This window comes from Thunnus albacares, chromosome 19, assembly GCF_914725855.1.
Source record: "Thunnus albacares chromosome 19, fThuAlb1.1, whole genome shotgun sequence".
NCBI lineage: Eukaryota > Metazoa > Chordata > Actinopteri > Scombriformes > Scombridae > Thunnus > Thunnus albacares.
The window spans coordinates 28819403-28846048 of record NC_058124.1 but is presented as its reverse complement, the minus strand read 5'-3'; the positions used below and the strand labels follow the sequence as shown (position 1 = coordinate 28846048).

The following is a 26646-nucleotide window of genomic DNA, read 5'->3' as shown; positions in this document are numbered from 1 at the left end:
GGCCTTTGATGTCTTATGCTGAGAACATTTATTGAACACTTGGCCAAGCGGAGAACAGAAACAGTAACATCAAGGTTGTCTGCACATGATGCAATCTCTTACTGTTCTAGAGATGAAGATCTGACTTTTGGTCTTAAATCCCAACAGATCATCCAACAATATGAATAATTACATTGGTTCAATTAAGTTAATTAGTTTCTAAACAAGGCACTGCACTTCACCCGTGTTAGTTCAGGTAACGATGCACGCAGCTTCAGGTCACCGTCAGCACGGCAGTCTGATTATGCCAATGGAATCTATGCAGCCACCTATCTGTGTTGTCTAGGAAGGGCCCCCTCGGACCTCGGTAACCACGGCAACGCTGATTTACCCTTTATCAGAAAGGCCTCTGCTTCCCCAAACATCACAGACAGTTACTCTGAGTCTCCAGGACAGGAGAGAATGTCTCCTTCCGCTTAAGAATTTTAGTTTGACCTCAAGGCCGATGCTTGACCCAATATAACCCAATTCTTAGCCCTTAAAGATGGAAAATTCAAAACAAATGCTACAATATGTTTTGACAATTTACAGAACTTTGATAAATGTGCACATCAATTACACGTTTTCTTCAGGAAAGGCAAATATTCTAGTTTGCGTATTGAGATCCCATCACAATGTAGGCACAAGCTGAGAAAATGGCATTTTAATACCAGGTGTAAATGCAAAGACCCATTGACTGGATTTCAGTATCCAGATACAGATCACATGTTATAGGTGCAAATGGGGCCTACTGTATATAAATAACAGAATTGCTGATGATTTCAGGAAACAGTAAAAAAATCATTTTAAAATAAATAAAGAATCTGCAGATAATGGAAAGCAGGAACTCAGAGCTCATAATTTAAAAAATAAAAAAGCTGGTTTATGGGTATTAACATGACAGAAGTTACCCACTCACCAAAAAACACAAACTACAGCCCCCCACCTCACCAGCCTTTCCTAACAGTCGACAGCTTGGAATGTAAGCAGAATATTGAGCTTGTGTCTCAGTTGCTTCAGTGTTAAGTCACTGCTGAACAGTTCCTCCGAAGCAGCAGCTTCATTCGTTGCTGCTGACGCTGCTCTCGTCATCACACCTGTGCTTTTTAAGATGTGACCTCTTTGTGAATCTTTTATCACAGATGCTACAGCTGAAATATTTCTCCTGAGAGTGGCAGGTCATGTGTTTCACCAAGTTAGACCTCTGGATGAAACTTTTACCGCAGACAGAGCAGCTGTGTGGTTTCTCCCCCGTGTGGGTCCTCGTGTGAGCCTTTAAAGTCGAAGCCTGACTGAATTTCTTCTCACAAATGGAGCATTCAAACGGTTTTTCACCTGTGTGGATCCGTGTATGTACGACCAGCGCCGTTCTCCGCATGAAACTTTTGTTACAAAATTCACACTTGAAGGATTTTTCCCCTGTATGCAGTTTTGTGTGTTCCTGCATAAGAAACTTACGGCTAAAAGTTTTACTGCAAACCAAGCATTTAAAGGGTTTTTCTCCAGTGTGGATTCTCATGTGCGTAATAAGGTTTGTACCGTTTCTGAAACGTTTGTTACAGACTGAACAGCTGTAAGACTGTTCTTCAGAGTGATATTTCATGTGACGAGTTAAGTCTTGCTTCCAAGAAAAACTTTTATCACAAACTGAGCAGTTAAATGGTCTCTCTCCTGTGTGAATTCTCATGTGTTTGTGCAAATTTGTGTTGTAACCAAATGTTTTACCACAAACTGAGCAAATAAAGAGTGAGTTGTCAGAATTAGATCTCCCATCACTGACAGAGTCTTTGTTATTTTTTAAGGTCAAACCAGACTGAGGTTCCCTGGCCTCTTTCCAATCAGCTCTGACTTCAGTTTTTAACTGAGAAGTGTCTGAAGCCTTGTTTTCAGTATCAGGTTGTAAATGTCTATCTGGTTCTGATCCTCCACAGTCTTCTCCATCAGCTTCTGTTTCCATCTGTTTAGTTGAGCTGCTGGCTGGAGGCTCTGCTTCTCTGTTCTCAGTTTGAGAAGAACTTTGATGAAACTGTGAGGACTCACCAAGACATTTGTGGGTTGTCAGCTGTGAATGCAAAGTGAATCTTTTGTCACAAACACTGCAGCTGAACAGTTTCTCCTCTGTGTGGATGGCCATGTGTTGTGTCAGATATCCCGGCTGTGTAAATGTTCGACTGCAAACTGAGCAACTGAATTGTTTCACTCTTGCGTGCCGTTTCTTATGTGCCTTCAGAGTCTCCTTGCGGGCAAATCCTTTCCCACAAAGTGAGCAGCTAAATGGTTTCTCTCCTGTATGACATGCCATGTGGCTCAGCAGTGACCTCTTGCGAACAAATGTTTTACCGCAGTCACAACAGGTATATAGTTTTTTCATGGTGTTACATATCACATCACTTACAGGGACCTCATCATGTAGCAAGTTTAAACCTGTCTGAGGTTCACTGGTTTCCTTACAGCCCTCATCATCATCATTATCATTGTCTTCAGGTTCAGAAGAGTCTGAAGTCTTGTCACCAGTATCTGGTTGTAAATGTCTATGTGGATGTGAGTTCCTGGCTGGTTCTGATCCTCCATAGTCCTCTCCATCAGCTTCTGGTTCCATCTGTTCAGTTTGTCTTTGATGAAGCTGTGAAGACTGAGGTTTCTCTTCATTATCTTCACTCTTCACAGGGACAGGAGTGCATGTGAACTCGGTGATATCAGCCTCCTCCAGCCCTTGAAGCTGCTCTCCCCCCTGACTGGTCCAGAGTTCCTCCTGTTCCTCTTTACTCTCCAACAGCTGCAGAGCGTCAGGGAACACTGAAATACAAACACATTAGGGAAAAGTAATGTCATGTTCACACTGAAATCACAGATATTACTTCTGTATCTCCACCTTCTTTCAAACATGCAACTCACCATGTAAATGTTTTACATGTTGGTTTTATGTCTGAATAAACGCCCACGTCACTTTTACATAAAAGTCACTATGGCAACCTGACGAGGCTAGCCTCATGTTGATCTTCAGCAGACACATTTCTAATATACTCTACAGCTGGTTTAGTCCACACTTTCATGTCGTGAATATAATAACATGTTTGCAGCTCATTCAGATGTGGCAACAGAGTCTTTGTGTCTGTACTTTATTCTGTTTAATTACTAGACTACTCCTACGCTGTTTGTTATCTGACTGAGTTGTAGAGTTACAAACAACGGCTTGTTTTATATATATATATTATTGCCTTCTATATTTTATTATTATATTTTATGTCTTTCTTTATATCTTTACTCTTTTGTACTATAATGGAGCCTCCTTGCCAAAGTATTTCATACAATTGTAATTGAATAATTGTTTTAGTCATTTTTTAAGCAAAAATACCAAAATATTTGCTGCTTTTAGCTTCTCAAATGTGATGATTTAATGCTTTTCTTTGTCATACATGATAGTGAACTGAATATCTTTGGGGTTTGGACTGTTCTGTTCTGACAAAACAACCTGATGATTAATCTGTTAATTATTTTATCGATTAACTGATTAAGTTGTTTGGTCTTTAAAACGTCAGAAAATGGTTAAAAATGCCAATCATTGTTTCCCAAAGCCAAAGATGCAACCTAAAATGTTTTGTTTTGTCGACAACCCAAAGATAATTAATTTACTAAAAACTGAAGGTACCACGTGCACAGCAGTGCTTCTCTCCTGGGTGCCAGCTGGCACAAAGTAAACAACAGTAAACCAAAAAACAATATTCCAACATACACCAGGATACTAGGATCGACTTTATTTTATTGATGGATTACATTAAAACAAAAGGGGCAAACTATGCATTTCACATGTTGCTTCAAGTCAATAATAATAATGATAGGCAACAGCAAATATAATTCTACTGTACAAAATTACAAAGAAAATCTAAATATTACATTATATAAGACCCATTCCATAATAAAACAAAATACAATTAATGTCAGACTACAAAATACATAGTTAGGCTATCTCATCTCTAATACTAAAGTAGATCTAGAATATATACATTACCATAAAATACTATAAATATCATGGAGGACAAAATACATGAATTTCCTCGTAATAAGATACATATCAAAAATAGTAGAAAAAATATATATTAGAAGAAAGAGGTACTGTACAAAATACATAATACTTTTCACCATTATTACAGAGTAGATGTGAAATATACCTGTCTAAACAAGGGAGGGGAGGGAGGGGCGGTGCCACAAGGTTTTAGTAGCTCAACTTTTCCTTACATATGAGATCACCTGTAAGCACAGAAAAACAATGTAGATACAAGCACAAGTTACAAAAATGGACTCAAGTCTAATGCCTTATTCAACCCATGTGACTCCAAAGAGTTGAGAGTATATATTGTGGTGTATTTTCATTGAGAGTCATGGTGTGCTAACAGACAATATTAAGCTATTCAGGGTGATTCATAAACATTATAAGTAATAGTGTGTTAAAGTCTTATTGATGATGTATCTGTAATCTCATAAATCACATTTAATCATGATATAGGTATAGAAGCACGGTAAAAGAATCATAATCATACACTGGATAAATTTGAGTGTGTTTGTATTACATGTCACTTTGCTTGGGTCAGCATTAAAGTCTTCACCTTTTTTAAAAATAGAAGAAATAAGATCAAGAAATAAGGGTGTAAAGTGGCCAGAACAACTTAATAATTAAAATAAAATATAATGGTGTAATTGGCCAAAGATAAAGAGGATGGACAATAGGTGTGACCTATGCAGACCCAAGGGTATAAAAACTACGTCCTGAAGGCAAGAAACTTCAGAGCAACCTGGTTCATCTTGTATGTACTGTTTGCTCTCCTTTTTTGTCGGCATTAAAGAACACTTTGCTGCTTGGACCTCCGACTCCTGATTTTTTATCATCAAAGAACAGTTTTTGGATCTGGTGTTTTTCCAACTGTCATCCATCGATCTGTCACAAAAATATCCAATATGCTTCCCTTCCCAATAACTGATTCATGATATATATGCCATATATATTGCCACCCCCATGGTTAGGAGTGACTATCGATCCCAACGAATTTATTGGAGGCAGCAGAACCATGGTTTCTTTCCTTGTAGTGCCTCACAATAGCGTAATCCATGTTTTTATATCTTATAGCTGTTTTATGTTCAGCTATTCTCAACTTCAGCTTCGTCTGGCCTACATATATAAAGCCACATGGACACGTCGGCATATTAGATGACGTGTAGACATACAGTTAATAAACTCTCTAATTTTATACTTTTTACCTGTGTGAGGGTGACAAAGCTCCTTAATATCATAAGTGTTAGAGCAATCTGTAAATCTACCACATTTATAATTTCCATATACTTCCTTATAGGGACAGTTTTTTTCATAGGTTCTCCATACATAGTTGTCACAGTAGAGTCCCACATATTCTACCCCTTTTATAACAAAATGTTGGAAATATACTGCAAAGAAGAGTCACATTTTAGTAGATCCCAGTGTTTTTTTGATTATGTTATTAAATGTTCCAGAGATACAGAGGGTTATTGTAGTATTGTATTCAGACACAAAAGGAACTCTGTTGTCTTTAGGTCTATGAGATGAGCAATATAATTCAATTCAATTCAATTTTTGGGGCAGATCTTGACTGATATAATTATTCTTTATTTAGGAAACTAGACTTGTTGATAGCTGTATCAATAACATGGTCTTGGTAACCTCTTTGGATAAATCTTGCCTTCATTTCTCTTGCTTTGACATCAAAATCACTGTCTCGATTACAAACTGCCCATTGTTGATGTTGGTCAGCATTTCCTTAGGACTTTAGGCATGTAAGATAAAGTTTCTGTCAGTATCTTTTTGAAATATAGCGGTATCAAGTTCTCCACTCTCATTCACAGATATCAATAAATCCAAAGAGTGAATTTTCTCTTGACTATACTCCATGGTAAATCTCAGTGTAGGGTAAGGATAATGAATGTAGTCACAAAAACCATGGAGTTCCTAAGTAGATGTAAAACACAAAACCAGATCTTCAAATTACCAAAAAACTTTTGGTTTTGGACTGTAACCACTGGCTCTGAGAAATTGTGAATGCGAACGCAGGTTTGTGTGGAGGTGCAGGGTATGGGCGTGTTTATTTGTAAGCGCTGTGAAACAATCAGAAAATAACATTTTATTCCTCTCATTCACCAGCTTTCTTGCTACCACTGCTCGCTCTCCTCGTCCATTCTCTAGCTTGCTCTTCCACTGCTTCTCTCTCTCTATCGGTTTCTTTAAAATGAGTCGGGAAGCCGACAGCAAAGCCCATGCCAAGGTCGTACAGGGTTACAGGTTGCATTTCTACAAAAGTTGATTCTGGTTCAACTTTCTGCGGTGCTCTTACAGCCCCCGCCCCCGCAGCCTAAACACACAACGCACAACCCGTCCGCTGCCAGCTGGTGATCTGAGGCTGGAGGTACGTGCACAATGAAATCATGAAGGGAAAATGTAGTCTCCTCTAAGCTTTTGACAAGCTGCCAAAAACGAGTCAACGAGATGAAGCAGTGAAACAACAAGCGTTTGAAACAGCTGTTCTGTATTTTGAAGCAGTCAGTAAAATTCAGTAAATAGAGAAGATGTGTGTTTCATTACTATACATTCATCTAATAAATATACAAATCTCAATTAGATGGTAATCTGCATGAGAAATTAAGAAAAAGAAAAAAAAATTGGTTATAATAATCATCCGCTTATAGTGATCAATTTGACCTGGACGGATGTGATCACTATAAGTGGTCTCCACTGTAATTGATTAATTGAGAAAGTAATCAAGAGATTAATAGATGATGAGAATAATCCTTAATGACAGCTGTAGACTAATTATTAATTTTTAATTTGTATTAATTAAGATTAAAAAAAATCATGTAATCATTTCATCTTTAGAGTTCTACCCTGTTTACTGGGGGTCAATAGGGGCCCCAACAAAAAGGTTTTTCCCCGACGCCCCATAGAGGTTAATCTGGCCCTGCTCCTCGCACGACTCAACATTATAAAATCTTTTGTTGTCTTGAGAGTTTGTCAGTGGTGGAAAGCTAACTAAGTACATTTACTTAAGTACTGTACTTAAGTACAATTTTGAGGCACATGTACTTTACTCGACTGTTTCTATGTGATGCTACTGTATACTTCTACTCCACTACATTTCAGAGGGAAATATTATACACTTAATGGAAATATGGAACCACTGGACTAAACTAGCTAACTGTATATAAAGTAGTGTAAACTAGCTCCACCTCCAGCAGCTACAACAGTAACATGCTGCTCTAACACTGATGCTTCACTATTAATAATCTAATGATGTCATATATAATAATATATCAGTCAGAGGGACCAAACCACTACTTTTACTGCAATACTTTAACTACATCAAGCTCATAATACTTATGTACTTTTACTGCAATACTTTAACTACATCAAGCTCATAATATGTAAATTATGTACTTTTACTGTAAGAGGATTTTTCATGCAGACTTTTACTTGTAATGGAGTATTTGGTACTTTTACTGAAATAAAAGATCTCAATACTTCCACCACCACTGGAGTTTGAACTTTAACAAAAAAAAAAAAAAGGAAAAAAGAAGCGCCAACAAAAAAGTCCCATACAGAGAATAATCAATATATAACAGGCAGTAATAAAGTCCAGAAGCAGGAGAAAGAAAACAAACCTGTTCTCTGCAGCTTTATGTCGGGGTTTAAAACCATATCCAGCAGTTTCCGTTTGTGATCGATCTCCTTTTCAACTCCAGATATCGATCTCTCGAAATGTCCAAACAGATCACCGCGAGCCGCATTTATCAGCCGCTGTTTGAATAAATCTTTAAGTTCCTGAAATCTGGACATTTTCCACAGATCGTAGAGTCAAAGAACAGAGAACTAAACTCTGAAGCCTTTTCTGTTGTTTACATTTTTTTTTTAACATGCTCGCTCCCCTGTGTTTTGCCAAAGATCCGGAAACAAAAACACAACTTCCGGTATACTCCGCTGGCCTTCAGAGTAAAAGTCAAAGGTACTTGACTGTTTTAAGACTCACTTAAAATTTTGCAAATTCCTGTAAACTTACCGGCTGAGTTGGTAGGTAAAAATGTGGAAAAACAGTTTGCAGTCCAAAGCAGATCTCCAGCTGGATGACTGCCCACATTAGAACCATAGGAACTTAATACTTAATGTATTGTAGTCCATTAAGTGCATTATTGCCTCCAAACAGGAAATCATAATTATTAAGGTGTACCTGTAATTTTATTTCAAAAACCCATGAAATTAATTTTCCCATTGACAATGGTGTAATTAAGGCATTTTAGTGGGATTATAAAGGGATAATTAGCAGAGAATTTCATAAATTGATATAATTAGGTTTTATTAATGGATTATCTGCATGCTTTAAGGGTTTTGCTTTGAAAAACACCTTAAACTGACACAAAAACATCATGAAATCCTTAAATTACACTTTAACCGGCTTTGTTTTCAGTTAGCATCATTGACAGCGTACAGAGGGATTAAACTGTGTGTTGTCTAGCTTACTACAGTAGTAACCCAGCACTACTTCCAACACCATTAGCCAATGATAGTGTTTTTTGAGGTTACAGGTAAAAAAAAAAAAAAGAAAAACATGAACTATGTGGGAGTCAGTCCTGGATAAACAAACCAGAACCAGATCACTGTCTCATGGCATTAGGAGAAGAGTAATAGTGTTTAAACACACCCTTTGTCTATCATTGTCTTCTACTAACTAGTAGGGGTGAGAATCACAGATGAACGTGGTACTATCATGATATTCTTCCCATGATAACGATATATCACAACAAAGGCGATTCCGCGATACACAACGTATCACACAGAAATAATCTACGATACATCATGATATCTGTGACTGAGGATGAAAGAAAAAATAATTTCAATGTTTATTAGCAGTACATTAGTTTCACAGAAAAGAAGTGCACTATAAACAGCCTGAAACCCTAATTTTTCACTACACTGTCAGGCGGAAGGTCTTTGTACAAAGCTTCGCCTTACACAAATCATCCAGTGTAGGTTAAGACACCAAAAACATAATCATATAGTTCTATGTTTGCATATGATTTTAATATAGGTGATTTTATTTTATTATTATTTCATCTCTCTGCTTGGATTTGAAAATTCTGTTCAGTCAAATTCTCTTATTGTGCCGTAATACACAAGACTCGGAGGTATATTTCCTATCAGCTGCCACCAAGTATAAATATCACAAAACTGATAAGTGTAGCCTCTGTTTTCATGAATGGAACAATGAAATATAAATATATATATTAGCATTATCATGTTATAAATAAAAAAAAAGCTTTGATGGTTTAAAGTTTCTTGGTGATGTTCTCTTATTCACACATTGTTGAAATGCAGAAATGAATAATTGATTAGGTGAAATTGTGCGCTTGACTTTGTCATGTCGATATTAAATCACACTTAAGTGCGGTGGCTGTTTAATATTATTATTGTGGATCAATGGAATGGAAGTTTTTCAAACTATTGGGGTTTTGGAATAATGGGCCGTTGGACCAATGGCACGGCACCAAATTGATTAGTGTTCTTAAAGATACTGAGATTATCAAACAACAGGACTGAAATGGAGCCAATGATTAAAGAAACTCCTTTCATGACTTTAGGCATTCCTTTGTGAAGACAATGCCTTAGGGTAGAAAGCCTTGGGTAGAAATCCTACATGCAATACATCTGTTTCATGTTACTTTAACCTGTTATGTTTTTTTGCATTGTCCCTGACAAATAAACTAATAAATAAAAAAATACAGTGACAGAGTACATTTATTTGTGTGAGAAATGCGGTAGCCAGGTGCATGGGTAAATTTTACCTGTTGGCGGTTTTAGGTATACAGTGACCCCTGGTGATTCTGGTACTAATAATATACAATAAATATACAAAAAAATATGATATTAAAACAGAAAATAACTCAAAAGATTATTCATCTGACCATAAATCTGATGTCAGCTTTGAGTATTTCCTAGTTTTTGATACTCAGTGTAACAGACACATTTCAGTAGCAGCCATAGACTGTATAAAAATATGGACGTAGTTACCGTGACGTCACTTGCTGGTTTCTGAAGAGCGGTTTTGAAGCTCAAAGTGAGCCGCTCCAGCCGTCGCCATCTTGGCAGTGCGTGACGCTGCCTAACTCCCAGCCAATCAAAAATGGGCAAAGAGGCGGGGCCGAACGGCTGAAACAAGCCACCTAGCGGCTGGTGGACCTGTCACTCAAAGCAGCCATGTCCTTCATTATACAGAACTTTACGGCTTAATAAAATTTAAACGGGTGAGTTATAAAAAAATTCACCCCCTGTACAGTTGTCATGAAAGGGGAAATTAGCTACAGAGACCAAAACCGTTGTTTGTACCAGACTGTAAACATGTTTATTTCTGCTGTAAAGTTGGGCATTTTAACATGGGGGTCTATGGGGATTGACTCGCTTTTGGAGCCTCAAGTGGCCGTTCAAGGAACTGCAGTTTTTGGCACTTCCGCATTAGCTTAATTTTACAGCCCCAGAGGTTGCTGCTTGGTAGCAGCCCTACAAGTATACCAACAGAACTACTTCATCACTGTGTGGCCGTGGCATCAGTTATCTGTTTCTGACTGGACCTCCGCTACCAACACACTGATGGCTTTTGAGCTGATGATGCCACGTGAATCTTTGGTGACAAGACCTGCAGCTGAATCGTTTCTCTCCCGTGTGGATCCTCATGTGTGCCCTCAGATTTGTCTTACGGCAAAATGTTTTGCCGCATTCAGAGCAGCTGAACGGTTTCTCTCCCGTGTGAGTTCTCACGTGTTCCTGTAGAGTGTCTTTGCGAACAAACGTTTTACCGCACTCAGGGCAGCTGAATGTTTCCACTCTGATCAGCTGAGAAGTCTCATCACCCAATTGTTTCTTCCTCGCGTGGTGTAACATATGCGGTTTTAGACTTACTCTATGTGAAAATCTTTTACCACAAACCAAACAACTGAATGGTTTCTCTCCTGTGTGAGTTCTCATGTGTTTCATCAGAGTTGCCTTGTCAGCGAAGCCTCTATCACATACGGAACAAATGAATGGTTTCTCTCCTGTGTGAGTTCTCATGTGTCTACTCAGATTCCCATTGCAACCAAATCTTTTCCCACACTCAGAGCAACTAAACTGTCTCTCATTGTTATTACATACCGTTGTACTCTTTATCATTTTTAGGCCAGTTTAAACCTGACTGAGGTTCCCCGCCTGTCTCTTTCTTGTCATTGTCACTGATTTCCACCTTAAAGTCAGGACAGTCTTCAGTCTTGACATCAGTATCTGGTTGTAAATGTCTATTTGGATCCACTCCATCAGCTTCTGTTTTCACCTGTTCGGTCTGGCTTTGATGAAGCTGTGAGGACTGAGGTTTCTCTTCATCATCTTCACTCTTCACAGGGACAGGAGAGAATGTGAACTTGATGATATCGACCTCCTCCAGCCCTCGAAGCTCTGACTCTCTGTTCTCCTCGGTTTGTCTTTGATAATGTGAGGACCCACCCACACACTTATGGTTTTTGACCTGACTATACCAGATAAATCTTTGGTCACAAACACGACAGCAGTATCGTTTCTCTCCTGTGTGGTACGCCATGTGTTGTGTCATATTAGTCCTATGTGCAAATCTTTTACCGCACACGGAACCACTAAACGGTTTTTCTCCAGTGTGAATTCTCAGGTGTGACTTTAGAAGTGCTTTGCGGCCAAATCTTTTCCCACAATCAGAGCAGCTAAATGGTTTCTCAGCAGTATTACATCCAATATCACTTACAGGGACTTCATTATGTTCTGGAGAGATTAAACCTGATGGAGATTCCCTGCCCGCTTGACAATCATCATCTCTGACTTTAGTCAGTTTGGAATTGAATCGTTTTTTCCATGCGTGGATCCTCATGTGACTCCAAACATTTACTCTATAACTAAAACGTTTCTTACAAACTGAACAGCTGAAAGGCTTATCTCCCGTATGAACACTTAAGTGACTAATTAGGGTTGCCTTTCGAGGGAATCTCTCACCACAAAAGGAGCAGTGAAATGGTTTCTCTTCTGCATGAATTCTCACATGTGCATTCAGGCAGTCCCTGTGATCAAATCTTTTACCACACAGTGAGCAGCTAAATGGTTTCTCAGCGATATTACATCTAATATCGCTTGCAGGGACTTTGTTTTTCCCAGAGTTTAAGCCAGAGTGAAGTTCTCTGGTCTTCTTGTAATCATCATCATTGTCTTCCATCTCAGGTTCAGAACAGTCTGAAGTCTTGTCATCAGTATGAGGTTGTAAATGTTTATCTGGATGTGAGTTTCTGGCTGGTTCTGATCCTCCACAGTCCTCTCCATCACCTTCTGTTTCCATCTGTTCAGTTTGTCTTTGATGAAGCTGTGAGGGCTGAAAACTGACACACTTATGGGTTTGGAGCTGATGATGCCAAATGAATCTTTTGTTACAAAATGAGCAGCTGAATGGTTTCTCTCCCGTGTGGAGTCTCATGTGTGCCTTCAGGTTCGTGTCGTGGCGAAATATTTTACCACATTCAGAGCAGCTAAACAAATTCCCTTCATTCACCTGTGAGGACACACTAACACAACGATGAGTTTTGACTTGTATAGACCAGGCAAATCTTTTGTCACAAAAACTGCAACTATATCGTTTCTCCCCCGTGTGGACGGCCATGTGCTGTGTCATATTTGCCTTGTATGTAAATGTTTTACCACAAACTGGGCAACTGAACTGTTTCTCTCCTGTGTGTATTTGCATGTGTCTCTTCAGGCCTCCTTTGCAGCCAAATCTTTTCCCACACCCAGAGCAGCAGAATGATTTCCAACCTGTATTATGTCTCACATCATTTGCAGAGACTTTGTTATTTTTCACAGAATCTAAACCTGATTGAGGTTGCTTGGTCTCCATCCAATCATCATCACCATCTTCAGCCTCAGTTTCAGAAGAGTCCAAAGTCTTATTATCAGTAGCTTGAAGTAAATGTCTTTCTGGATGAGAATTCTTAACTGGTTCTGATCCTCCACCGTCCTCTCCATCAGCTTCTGTTTCCATCTGTTCAGTTTGTCTTTGATGAAGCTGTGAGGACTGAGGTTTCTCTTCATCATCTTCACTCTTCACAGGGACAGGAGTGAATATGAAGTCTGTGATATCGGCCTCCTCCAGCCGTTGAAGCTGCTCTCCCTCCTGACTGACCCAGAGTTCCTCCTGTTCCTCTTTAATCTGTGGGGGGTCTGGGTCCTCCTGGTCCAGATCGGAGCTGCACTCCGCCTGCTCGTCTTCACCGACAATCACTTTTCGGACATCTGAAGGTGAAGCTGAAACACAGACAGACAGCTATTGATACTAACCTGAGCCTGCTAAAATTATTTGTTATTTTCACAGCTGGTTTGTTGTAATTATGAATTGAATAAGTCAGAATAATGCCACAGTATCTCATAATTCTGACTTATACTTAAGTCAGAATTATGAGATACTGTTTTGTTGTTGCACTTATATATAATTTGTTGTATAAATGTCAATTGAAAGCACATTGAGGTGATGTATCAATAAAATTTGCTTGCCTTAACGTTTCATAAGCTTTACTGAACTAATTAGAAGAGGATAGTGATAGACAAAATCTGGAACAGGTGGTTTTTTAACACGTACCCTGTAACCCAACAAAATACCATCATTAGCTAATGACTTGCCCCATACTGCTTGGAAGCAACGCTGGGTTACTACTGTAAGATGTAATCCATCCTCACAATTTCAATTATGCTAACTGAAAACAAGGCCTTTTAAAGTATAATTTAAAGGGGGCCTCTTATGCTTTTCCTTATTTTGAGTCATATATATAATATTTAAAGTGGCCAAAGTGTCAAATAATGAGGTAAATGTATGTAGCAGTAATCCCTGTGAGCAAAAAGCACTAGCTTCAGACTGCTCTGAACGCTTGGTTTTCAAGGGTTTTTTCTACTTTCAGCCCGAGCTGATGTCAGCTGGTGACGGATTGCTTTATATGGTCATCTGCTCCACACACACACACTGCAAGTTCGCTAACATTATGGCATTTTTCCAGTGTTTTTGGGGGTAGTCATGCTGAGCCATGACTGGAGCCAAGCTGGCACGCTGTGAGTGTTTTTCCATTACACAGCAGGGCAAAGTAAAATAAGTAATTTACCTGTTGGAAGTTGGCTCGTCATCTGCAGCTCTCCATCAAACATCATCATCACTGTGGCTGTTTCTGCTTGTACTATTCCTCCCTGCATTATTTCTAACTGATCCGCTCAACAAACAGCTCAAAATATCTCCATATGTAGCTGTGTCGACTGGTTTTTAGCACTGCTAACGGAGCTCTGCTAATTCAGTAAGGAACATGTTTCATTTCCAGTAAATTCTTCACAATAAAAGTCTCCCATTATTTAGTAATTTAAAAGCTTTTAATTTGATATGGCTGCCCCTTGGTAGGCTTCCTGAAAGCTTTCCAATCAGAACAGAGTGGGCTCATCAGGAGGAGCTACGACCGCCTGTTAGAGACAGAGGCTGAACTGAGGGGCTGCATAAAGGGCCACTATAAAATAAACAAAAACAACAAAACAAGTTTTTTGAACTGTGAATCATGCAAAGCTACTCTAGTGGAGTCCAAAAATAAAAAATATAGAGCTAAAAATGAGCATAATAGGTCCCAATTAAGGAGTTCATGATGTCTTTGCGTCAATTTAAGGTGTTTTTCAAATTAAAACCCTCAAAGCATGCAGATAATCCATTAATAAAACCCCATTATATCGCAATTCATCAATTTCTCTACTAATTATCCCCTTATAATTAATGGGACACATTTTTATTTTTTTTATTATTTACATATAAAATATGTAAATTAAAGGGATATTAATGCATAGTAGGACAGTGTCTGGTGTGAACAGGTACGTTTCCTGCTGTAAATTAATTTGACCAGCAGGTGTCTCTAGTGAACACGTGAAGCCTCCAGCAATGAACTCAGTTTCAAACTTAAAAGTATCATCAAGGTTTCATCACTAATAATTAACCTACAACATAATTAATAATTAACTTACAACAGCAGCTGTGACAGAAATAAAAGTACCAACACAAACATATAAAAATACTGCAGTTAAAATCCTACTCAAGTAAAATACATTATTGTGTTATCAGTAATCAGTCCCATCAAGAAGAACTGATTATTACATGATAACCATCTGTTCCAAGTTCCAACATAACTCTGTCTTTAGACATTAATTATATTAAAAATAACACTTATGCTGAATCCAACATTTCATAAACTTCAACTTCTTCTTGTCTGTTGATTATTGTTGGTTGAATAAAACCAGCCTATAGACTCAGTGTGCATCAGCATGGTATATTTTAGATGTGGAACCAGTGGTGGACGAAGTACTCAGATCCTTTACTTCAGTAAAAGTACCAGTACATCAATGTAAAAATACTCCGTCACAAGTAAAAGTACTGCATGAAAAATCCTACCACAGTAAAAGTACATAAGTATCATGAGCTTGATGTAGTTAAAGTATTGCAGTAAAAGTACATAAGTATTATGAGCTTGATGTAGTTAAAGTATTGCAGTAAAAGTACATAAGTATTATGAGCTTGATGTAGTTAAAGTATTGCAGTAAAAGTACATAAGTATTATGAGCTTGATGTAGTTAAAGTATTGCAGTAAAAGTACATAAGTATTATGAGCTTGATGTAGTTAAAGTATTGCAGTAAAAGTACATAAGTATTATGAGCTTGATGTAGTTAAAGTATTGCAGTAAAAGTAGTGGTTTGGTCCCTCTGACTGATATATTATTATATATGACATCATTAGATTATTAATAGTGAAGCATCAGTGTTAGAGCAGCATGTTACTGTTGTAGCTGCTGGAGGTGGAGCTAGTTTACACTACTTTATATACAGTTAGCTAGTTTAGTCCAGTGGTTCCCAACCTAGGGGTCGGGGCCCCTCCAAAGGGTCAGCAGATAAATCTGAGGGGTGGTGAGATGATTAATGGGAGAGGAAAGAAGAAAAAACAAAGTTCTGATACACAAATCTGTTTTCAGTTTTTGGACTTTTTCTCTAATCTTTGATTTTTGTTGAAATATTGGATCATTTGAACATTTATTGAAATGAAAGCATGTGAGAAGTTTAGAGGGAAAAATCACTATTTGGTGGAGCTGTTAACAACTCATAGACATGTGAAATGTGACCCCGACTACACACTGCTTTTTGTAAGACGTCAAAAGACAAAAAGGTTGGAAACCACTGGTTTCATCTTTAACAATGTGTTGTATTTTAAAAGCTTGTTATATTATCCATTGTGTCAAATCTTCATCTGAAAAGTAACTAAAGCTGTCAAATAAATGTAGTGGAGTAGAAAGTACAATATTTCCCTCTGAAATGTAGAAAGTAGCATCACATGGAAATACTCAAGTAAAGTACAAATACCTCAAAATTGTACTTAAGTACAGTACTTGAGTAAATGTACTTAGTTACTTTCCAGCACTGCTTGGGACTGTGTGCTACCTGACCTGGTAGTACCTGTGTGTGTTGGAGTCTAACTGCATTTACTCAGATATTGTATTTATTTATAAGTACATATTGAATCCTTTGCGGCTAACAGCTACCGTTAGCTTAGTAACATGAGGAGAGCAGTAAACGTGTTTCCAGCAGAAGAAAGAAAACAAACCTGCTCCTCTCAGCTTCACTGCAGGTTGTGAAAACACATCTATCAGTTTACAGTGTCGGTTCATCTTTGCTCTGTTGTTTTTCTCTCATCCAGTGGATTTTATTCCGCAAATATCTCTGCTGCTGCTGCTTCTGATGGATTTCAGTAGACTGCAGGCTGAGAAGCGTCATGCTGCCCCCCGCTGTCAGAAATTAGTTTATACTTTTCTTTAGATGGAGTGAAAATATCTTGAAACTGTGCTTCCAATAAAAGGAGAAAACAGTCTTGGAAAAAAAGAAAATAACCCTAAATAGTTGTTGCCTTTCACTGCTGTTTTTTTTTTTTTTTAACACCGTGGATGTATTAAAGGACAGGTTCACATTTTTTCAGGTGTGTCTGCAAAGTGTCCTGTGCAGAACACACTGTGATCTTAAACCAGCAGTCAGGTGTCCATATGAACAGTGAAAGAGGTTTTCCTCGCTGTAATCATTCCTCCTGTTCATACTGGATATTAAAAGATCCTTCAAATGTGCTTTCAATGGAAGTGATGGAGGATAAAATCCACAGTGTGTCCACACAGTCATTTAAAAGTCTGTGTGAAGCTTCTATTCATCTTCAGCAGTCTGAGTTAGTCATATCAAGTGGATATCTGACACATTTACAGTCTTTTTAGCATCAAATTCCCTCTTTGTGTTTCCTCGGACAGTGTTTCCCTGTTGAGCTGCAGGTGGAAGTATAGTAACAAAAAGAGGGACTTTGGCACTAAAAAGACTGTAACGTTGAAAGATATCTACTTGATTTGACTCATTTGGACGCTGAAGCTTCATATTAGCCTCAGATAAACTTTTAAATACATTTTTTTTTTCACAGAAGGAGGACTGTGGATTTTGTCCTCCATCACTTCCATTGTAAGGTCATTATGAAGGGATCTTCTAATGGTCAGTATGAACAGGAGGAATGATTACAGCAAGAAAAACAGCTTTAATGTTCATTTGGGCTCCTGACTGTTGGTTTGAGACACACTTGAAAAACTCGTCCTTTAACAGGGGGAGTTAGTCCAAGTGTCTGCAGAGATGAAGCTCAGCATCAGTCCTCCTAAAGACCTTTCTCAACTTTTACTGAATAACTGTAGAATGACGTAATAGAGATTGTACGTGTTTATAAGTGTGATTTTTGTGGACTAGAAGAAGAGAGTATTTCCTGTACTGGATTGATGTAGCCAATTTTCTAAAAAAAGAAACGTAAGATGGATGTTGAAATAGATTTGTTTGATATGATGCTATATTTTGTTCAAGTTAAGATTGAAAATAACAAGCCCTTATCATACAACTATTTATTATTAGTATAGAAAAAATGGTCAGGAACCAAGCAACCTTTTCTGTACTTTATTAATGAATTTAAACAATATAGCACCACTTTATCTAAAACATTTTTGTTTGTTTGTTTAAAACAATCTCTCTTTTGTTTGTTTTTGTCTTCTTTTTTTCTATTATCTATGTGTCTATTTGTACCTTTGTATATGAACATGTTTACAATAAAGAAAAACGGGAAAAATACATTCACTTCACAGCCTCCTGCCTGTTTTTGCAATTGAGAAGAGAGATTTACAAGGCTTCTGAAAGATCTGTGTTTATATATATGTATTTAAAATCCCATTTAAAAACTATTTATTAATTGATACTGTTCTCGCTGCTCCTTTTTTTTGATTATTTAAAAATTATTGATCTGTCATTCATGTCGGTGTCTCCTGGCTCTAAGTTGTATGTTGTTTTGTACTATATGGTTTGTTTAATAAAGGATGGAGAGAATAAAAATGAAAAAAACGTTCCCTTCACACTGATATTCTTTCATTTAAACTCAGAAACACTTATCAGGTATAGTTTTATGTTGAAACATGTACCCGGAAGTAGCCGTTGACATTTTATCGGCTTGACGGTGATCGCCGTTAGCGGAGTAAACCTTCAGCTGGATCAAATAACGGCAGAAAACCGTCCGAGTTGAGTTCAGTAAACAGAGCAGAGATGGACCGACACCGTAAACTGCGGGATGTGTTATTAAACCCTGAAATAAAGCTGAGAGGAGCAGGTTTGTTTCCTGTTTACTGCTGCAAACTCTGCGCTGCTAATGTTGCTAATGCTAACGCTAGCTGGCCGCGGTCAGTTGATTTTTGGCTGCTGGACTTTTAACACATTTTTACTTTCTCTCATCTTATTCAGTGTGCTGAAGCTGTAACACGTCGGCTGTGACATTTTAATCATGACGAAGCGAGTCACGTGTTCTCCGTTGGGACGTAAACAGACTTAAAAACGCTTCAAAAACTGTAAATAATAATAATAAAAAATAAAAATATCAGACAGAAATCAGCTGACTGTCACGTCAGACCTGCGGCCTGCATCGTCAAGCTAACGGCGCGTTAGCAGTTAGCAGCCGGACTGAAGCTCTCTGTTATCATGAAGTAGGTTCACCTTTAACCCTGGTGCATCACCATGGTAACCGAGGCACGTCACCATGGTAACCTGGCGCCGCTCTGCAGCAGGATCGATTTGCAGCAGATCTTCAATAATCCAGAGCTTCTGTTTGCAGGTTTCAGATGAAGTGATTTACTTAATCTGGTTTAAAACTGAAATCTACAACAGCTGATTTCTTTTCCAGTTAGAAGTTAAAGTTCAGTTTTATTGTTATTTTTTATTTTTACACAAAGACATGCAGATTGTAGCCACATTCATGCCACAAACACAGAAACTCAGTGAATAACAGTTTACAGTAGGATAGTACGGACCACAGGAGGGGCCATGGAGAAAATAAATAACTAATTTGAGTTTATGCCATTCTCTCATCTGATGTACATCCTCACTGTGGATCGCTTGGATTTAATAAGGTTTTATTTTGATCTTGGATTCAGAGATTTGTGGATATTAAGCCCAGCACTGTGTGATCCCTTATGATATGGAGCAAATTCTTTGGGATGACAGACTTATTCACTGTAAAAACTTTGATGCTTCAATTGCATATAAACTCAGCTTCAAGGTTGTGGACATGGATGTATCACCCACCCACCCATCCATCCATCTTTCCATTTTCTATAACATTTATCCTCTAGAGGGTTGTTGGGGGAAGCTGCAGCCCATCTCAGCTGACATTGGTTAAGAGGTGGGGTACAACTTGGACAGGTCGCCGGTCAATCACAGGACCGACACGTAGAGACAGACAACCATTCACACCTGTGGGCAATTTTTAGAGTCTCCACTTAACCTGCATATTTTTGGTCTGTGGGATAAAGACAGAGCATCCAGAGAGAACATATATGTATAGATATATACAGTATATTATGTATTATATTCTCTTAGTACATCAGTGGTTGTGGAGTGCTTCCTGACTGACTCGGGGAAACATCTTCATCACTTTCTTCAAACTCCCGGCTGACTGGCAAAATAGTTAAATTGAGAACACAACACACGGCTCCATAGAATAGAAAGTTAAATAGGTAAAAAATGAGAATAAATAAATACAATAAAGTAGGACAAGAAAAATACTTCAGTAATAGTGGCAATGGACTAATAACAAAAACTATTTTATATCTAAAAAGCACAGTTACAGTATTATTTCCAAGAGTCATCTCTCTCTCTTTACATATATAATATAGATATTAAAAAACTTGAGCAGTGTTTCAGGAAGGAAGCCTTTAGTTCGGCTGATTTTGGTGCAGAAGACAAAGTTCTTTCTTTGTAACGTATGATGTTTTGTTCTTGTCGGTGTTTGACAAATGTTTCACCCCTGCAGCTGCATGTGGGTGGGGCACTTGTATGTCCATGACACAATAAATAACCAACTAACTCAGATATGTATATATAGAATATACAGTATATTGTAGATGCTGCATTCACAGACGTGTGTGGATGTGGGAAATGTCAATCTGAGATGATCAGCACAACTTTCTTATATCTTGTTCTCATAATAGAAGCAAACCAAAAGTCAGTTTAAGAAACAAAAGATCTTGAAACAATTATATAACTCAGGGAAAATATTTTTAAATTGGAAAAAAATGTGAATAAAATGACAAAAAAGAAAAGAAAATTACATTTGAATTGAGAAACTTTACACTTGGTTGGTTGTTGTATTTTTTTCATGGATCAAGCTTGTTGGGTCGAATGGTCCTTAAGGGGGTTCTTATGTTCATTAAATTGGTGCCCTAAGTAACTGAGAAGATCTTAATGGTGGCTCTAGTACTCTAGTTGGAAGTTCAGTCGTCGTTTTCTGATGTTTGATGTGTTTCATGTTCCCTGCAGACGTCCAGCAGCTGTTGGTGAGGACAGAAGAAGTTGCCCCTGAGCAGCAGGAGTGGAGCTCCAGTCCGGACCAGGAGGACCCAGAGCCCCCACACATTAAAGAGGAACAAGAGGAACTCTGGACCAATCAGGAAGGAGAGAACCTTCAAGAGCTGGAGGAGGCTGATATCACCAAGTTCACATTCACTCCTGATGATGATGATGATGATGATGATTCAGGTTTGAACAACATGGATGTTTTACATTTTTAGAGCAGTAAGAAGTTGAAGTTCCCTCCACCACCAAAGAGACCAAGGAAAAAATTTCAAATTGGTGAGGGGGTCTTGGAGGTAATTGCAGAGATTCTTGGGGTCTTTTAGTAGTTTCTAGTGGATCATTACATGGTGCTTGTGATCATTAATGAGGTTTTCAGGAAGGTGGTTCCAGTGGTGCTTCAGGTGGTTCTAGTTCTCTTTTAGGAGATTCTGGAGCAATGTGTTAGACCACCACCACCAAAACCATATAAATATGGACGATGTGTCCCCACTTCCTACCACTATGCAAAAATGAAGCCAAAATATTGCGTTTTCGGTAGCTGCCATCTTGGTTGTGTGACGTCATTGGCAACCAGAATCTATGCAGTAGAGTCAGGGGTGGGATGGTGGACTGCGGGACACGCCCCCTCAACTTGACTGACAGCCCCCCCGCCGCTGAGAGCCAAGTGAACCCCAGCAGCTGCGATGGAGGTAAACTGGCCGAAACCAGCCGGTGACCAGCAGTTATTGCTTGTAGTGAATCACAAATGAAGATGTACGTTAGCGTCTAACAGCAGAAAATGCTCAGCCTGTCTTGACTCATCTGAGGGAGATTTGAGGGCGGCTGTCAATCACAGCTGTCAATCATGACATCACACCCCCTCTTTGTATCGTCAAATAACTAATTAAAAACAAACTTATCAGAAAAAATGAGCACTTGAACATACATCAGCATGATAAGAACAACCTAAAATGACAGAAACCATCTTTCGAGAAAAACTAAAGTTTTTAGTTTGGTCCATGTCCCATCTGCTTACATGTAGGCGGTGGGATTTATGACCTATACTACAACCAGCCACTAGGGGGGAATTGAGATATTTTGACTTCACTTTTGGGGATCTTTTTGGGGAGCTGTCATGTCGTCCATCTTTACATGCAGTCTATGATCACTAAACTGAAATACTAAATGAGAGAATGTGCAAATATTCTGTGTATAAAATGCAACAAATGCAAAAAAAACCCTAAAACATATCAATCACTCGGACTTGTTTCTGTGTGTTTCCTCTTCTCTGCAGACGTCCAGCAGCTGTTGGAGAGTAAAGAAGAGGTTTCCCCTGAGCAGCAGGACTGGAGCTCCAGTCTGGACCAGGAGGACCCAGAGCCCCCACACATTAAAGAGGAACAGGAGGAACTCTGGACCAGTCCGTCACAATCAGTCTGGAACTTAACTCCAAATAGACGTTTACAACCAGATACTGAGGTTTCAGACTCTTCTGAGTTCAAGACCGAAGTCAGTGATGATGATTGGACAGATACCAGTGAACCTCAGTCAGTTTTAAACTCTCTGAAAATTATTGAAGTACCTGTTAGTGATATGAGATGTAATACTGGAAAGAAAACATACAGCTGCCCTGTGTGTGGGAAAATATTTGGCCGCAGCCCACATCTGAAGATACACATGAGAACTCACACAGGGGAGAAACCGTTTAGTTGCTCATTTTGTGGTAAAAGTTTTACACAAAAGGTAAATCTGACATACCACATGTCAGTACACACAGGGGAGAAACGCTTCAGCTGCCGTTTTTGTCATGAAAGATTCACTTGGTATACTCAGCTCAAAAGCCACCAGTGTGTTTGTGAGTCGTCACAGCTTCATCAGAGCCAGACTGAGGAAAACAGAGATGCAGAGACCGGTGAGAAATCCTTCAGCTGTTCTGAGTGTGGGAAAAGATTTGGTCGCAAGGATAATCTGAACATTCACATGAGAATCCACACAGGAGAGAGACCCTTCAGTTGCACAGTTTGCGGTAAGAGTTTTAAACATGGAGGACATCTGACACAACACATGTCAGTCCACACAAAAGAGAACCGATTCAGTTGCAATGTTTGTGACAAGCGATTCACCTGGCTTTATCAGCTCAAAAGACATAACTGTAGTGGTGAGTTCTCAGAGCCTCATGAAGTCTGGACCAATCAGGAGGGAGAACAGCTTCAAGGGCTGGAGGGGGCTGATAAGTTCACATTCACTCATGTGCCTGTGAAGAGTGAAGATGATGAAGAGAAACCTCAGTCCTCACAGCTTCATCAAAGACAATCTGAGGAGAACAGGTACTTTGTGGGAGAAAAGGACTGTGGAGGATCAGAACCAGCCAGGAACTCACATCCAGATAGACATTTACAATCACAAAATGACATCAAGGTTTCAGTCTTTCCTGAGACTGAAGCTGGTGACGGTGATTGGAATGAGACCCGAGAACCTCAGTCAGGTTCTGTGAAAATCACTGAAATTGATACAGGTATTAATACTGGCAAAAAATCATTTAGTTGCTCTGAATGTGGTAAAATATTTGGCCGCAAGGAACATTTGCAGACTCATGTCAGAATTCATACAGGAGAGAGACCATTTAGCTGTTCTGACTGCGGTAAAACATTCGGCTGCAAGAGGTCACTTCTGGGCCACATGACAAGTCATACGGGAGAGAAACCATTCAGCTGCTCTCAGTGCGGGAAAAGATTTGGTCGCATGGTAAATCTGAAGACGCATGAAAGACTTCACACAGGAGAGCGACCATTTAGCTGCCCATTTTGTGGTAAAGGTTTTACACAAAAGGTACACATGACACAGCACATGGCTGTCCACACAGGTGAGAAACAGTTCAGTTGCAGCGTTTGTGACAAAAAATTCACATGGCTCTCGGGGTTCAGGAGACACAAGTGCGGTGTTGAGCAGTCAGAGCTCGATGAAGCTGAGGACAACTCAGAGGTAGAACCAGGTGAGAAACCATTTCGCTGCCGTGAGTGCGGTAACAGATTTAATCACAAGCACAATCTGAAGGCTCACATGAGAATTCACACAGGAGAGAAACCGTTCAGTTGCTCTGTTTGTGGTAAAGGTTTTATTACAAGTGGAGCTCTGAAGAAACACCTAAGAACTCATTCAGGAGAGAAACCGTTCAGCTGCCCAGTTTGTGGTATAAGATTCACACAAGGAGGAAACTTGAAGCGACACATGGCGCAGCACACGGGAGAAACGCGAGAGAAACCGTTCAGCTGTTCAGTTTGTGGGAAAAGCTTTACACAAGTGTCAAATATGAAGAGACACATGACACAACACACTGCGGCTGAGACAAGTCAGCTGCAGGAAGAAGGAAGCGAAGCTGTGATGAGTTCAGACCTGACAGAGTATCAGCAGTCTACTGATGACTGAGGGACTCTGACTTCACATGTCTCTGACTGCAAACCACCTGACAACTGATATCATATATATTATTATATCAGAGCTTTACATTGTTTTAATTTGTTTAATATATTTCAGTCCCCAAAGTGGACACATATACTTAAGAGGTGCTACAGATCCTACATGATTCTTTTGATGTAAACAGCCTCAAATTAAAGCTGAAAATATTCTCAACATGTCCAACACTTCAGGTCATGACAGGATTCAAACTAATGAATCCCATCAGCCTTTCATACCTCTGCACACCTGACCAATCACAGCGTGAAGATTGTCTATTTCAGAAAGTTGTTTTCTTCTCCACTACGGGAAATTAATGACCTGTAACTTGGAGCTTCCCGTTAACACAAACCTGTAAGAACCTCTAAGGTCTTGGTTCTAGGTTCTGCCTTGTTTTCCACTGTGTTTTACAAACCAGAATGTTTTGAATATATGTCATGAAAATGAGAACAAATATCATCTTTGACACCAAATATTATATACTAAGATTTTATTTATAGAATAACTCTGGTTTTATTGTATATTTCATTGATTGAGGCAAAATAAACTATAGTGTGTGTTCATTGTGATGAAGGAACATGTCATCCAGTGCAACGATGTGACTCATTGATGTGTTTTTAATAGTTTTTTGGACAATAACGGAGCTCCACTGCACAGAGGACGAAGATATATCACATAATACTTGTGACTTGTTAGTGGATCATTCACTGTTGGTTTGACTCTGCACATGAAGAAAAATGAATATCAGCATAGTTGTACTTAGCATGAATGTTCCTGTGTCCAAATATTATTTTTTGTACACCAAAACTGAGGAACTGTGTATAAAAAAAGAAAGTAAGTTCATTCCCTGGGGAATCAGCCTGAAGTGTTAATACAGTATTTAATTAAAAGTATTTGTTATTTCAGATTTTAGCTTTCATAAACAGTCTGAATGGATTTCCCAGTGTTTTAACTGCACACTTAAACATGCTGTAAAAAAACAAAATACTTTGAGATTCCAGGTTCATTGTTTTTAAATTTAAATGAAATGTTAATTTTATTTTTTAAAGAGAAAATGATTGTATTTTGTTCTTTATTATCTGAACGTCGACATGTTCAGTCTAGAGTATATTTGTGTGATGAAACAGAACCACATGTGATCATTTATGAATGGTAGAGGACCAATGAAAACAGTTTTCTGACTTAAAAATTGGTTGTGAAATCATTTTTTTTCAATTTCTGGATGTTCTGAGGGAACAGTTGAATAAACCAGTTTGCATTCAGCCACAGTCAAAGAAGTTATTCTTTCGTATGTTCATGTTTTTCATTATTGTTTTTGGTCATTAAAATTACATTGTGAACTTCATCATCTTACTCCAGCTGTCAGTAATATCATATTAGGATAAATGTTGACGATATATATACTGTTTATATGAAGATAACTGTCTCCAGTCTTTGTGCTTTGTGAGGCTACATACATCCCATACCCATACATCTTAGACACTCAGAGATGAAACTAGTATCATCTCAAATATCTGACTCTGGAGAAAATGGACGACAAGAGGACTTACCCAAAAGATCAGAGTATTCCTTGAAGTATGATGCTTTCTAAAATGTGTGTGGGGTTTTGTTTCCCTCTGCATTCTTCTCAAACACTGTAAATATTTTAATCCATCAATCCTCTAATTATAAAAACCATTTAAACCACAGCAGGAATATGTAAACTGCTGTTACCCACTTACTGAAGAAAGAAAGAAACACTTGTAGTCCATCAGGAGGTTCTGTTAGTCATTTAGGGAGCTCTAGAAGGTCTTTGGGAGATTCGTGGGGTTCTTAAAGTGCTTTTAGTGGTAATTAAGGAGGATACATATACAAGGTTCTAGTGGTCATCAATTAGGCTCTAGAAGTCTTCAAGAGGGTCTAGTTATCTTATAAGAGGTTGTAGTTGCCAATGAAGGGGTTTGGGGGTCCTATTTCATGTTCTAATGGTCCTTAAGGACGTTTAAGGGGTCTTTTAGGAATTTATAGAGGCCATTCAGTCAGTTCCACTGGTCATTGGGGATGTTGTAGTAGGTCTTTGAGAGATTTTATAATCTTTGCCAAGGTTCTAGTAGTCGCCTTAGAGGGTCCTGCTGACATTGATTCATGCTGTCCATTCAGTCTTGTTGGCAAATAAGAAGGTTCTGCTGGTTATTAAGAAGGT

The 26646-nt window shown here is 38.7% G+C and overlaps 3 protein-coding genes across 8 annotated transcripts in view; 1 reads left to right on the top strand and 2 right to left on the bottom strand.

Moving 5' to 3' along the window:
* The window catches only part of LOC122970011 (zinc finger protein 260-like), a 35083-nt gene extending 9357 nt beyond the window's left edge, over window positions 1-25726 (top strand). Inside the window, exons 2-4 of one of the 4 annotated variants that reach the window (XM_044336089.1) lie at window positions 20997-21215; window positions 22306-22429; window positions 23201-25726. In XM_044336089.1, coding sequence (XP_044192024.1) covers window positions 20997-21215; window positions 22306-22429; window positions 23201-24437 — 1580 coding nt within the window. In that variant the 3' untranslated portion in view covers window positions 24438-25726. Of the gene's footprint in view, window positions 1-18606; window positions 18796-20996; window positions 21216-22305 lie in introns of those variants that run through there. The other 3 variants (XM_044336086.1, XM_044336085.1, XM_044336088.1) reach the window with 3 other exon arrangements.
* On the bottom strand, window positions 767-16996 carry LOC122970014 (zinc finger protein 260-like). Of its 3 annotated transcripts, none has more exons than XM_044336095.1 (4): window positions 16732-16996; window positions 13107-13369; window positions 11388-12410; window positions 767-1975 (listed from the first exon to the last, which is right to left on the bottom strand). In XM_044336095.1, exons 1-4 carry the CDS (start codon window positions 16793-16795, stop codon window positions 1079-1081), a joined length of 2247 nt encoding a protein of 748 aa, XP_044192030.1. In that variant the 5' UTR covers window positions 16796-16996; the 3' UTR covers window positions 767-1078. The 3 variants fall into 3 exon arrangements, with proteins under 3 accessions (XP_044192030.1, XP_044192029.1, XP_044192031.1); XM_044336094.1 differs by having other exon boundaries at window positions 11388-12386; window positions 13083-13369; window positions 16732-16995; XM_044336096.1 differs by lacking the exons at window positions 11388-12410; window positions 13107-13369; window positions 16732-16996 and adding an exon at window positions 7696-7948 and having other exon boundaries at window positions 767-2814.
* On the bottom strand, window positions 10499-11478 carry LOC122970089 (gastrula zinc finger protein XlCGF49.1-like). The gene has a single exon (XM_044336203.1). It carries the CDS (start codon window positions 11228-11230, stop codon window positions 10634-10636), a length of 597 nt encoding a protein of 198 aa, XP_044192138.1. The 5' UTR covers window positions 11231-11478; the 3' UTR covers window positions 10499-10633.
* Window positions 25727-26646: the final 920 nt, after the last annotated feature.

Coding starts and splice junctions, on each gene's coding strand:
- LOC122970089 (XM_044336203.1), bottom strand. CDS start 11,230: ATGATAAAGAGTACAACGGTATGTAATAACAATGAGAGACAGTTTAGT.
- LOC122970014 (XM_044336095.1), bottom strand. CDS start 16,795: ATGAACCGACACTGTAAACTGATAGATGTGTTTTCACAACCTGCAGTG. Junction 13,370..16,731: donor AGTGAAGCTGAGAGGAGCAG/GTTTGTTTTCTT, acceptor TCTGTGTTTCAG/CTTCACCTTCAGATGTCCGA. Junction 12,411..13,106: donor ATCAAAGACAAACTGAACAG/ATGGAAACAGAA, acceptor CAAACTGAACAG/ATGGAAACAGAAGGTGATGG.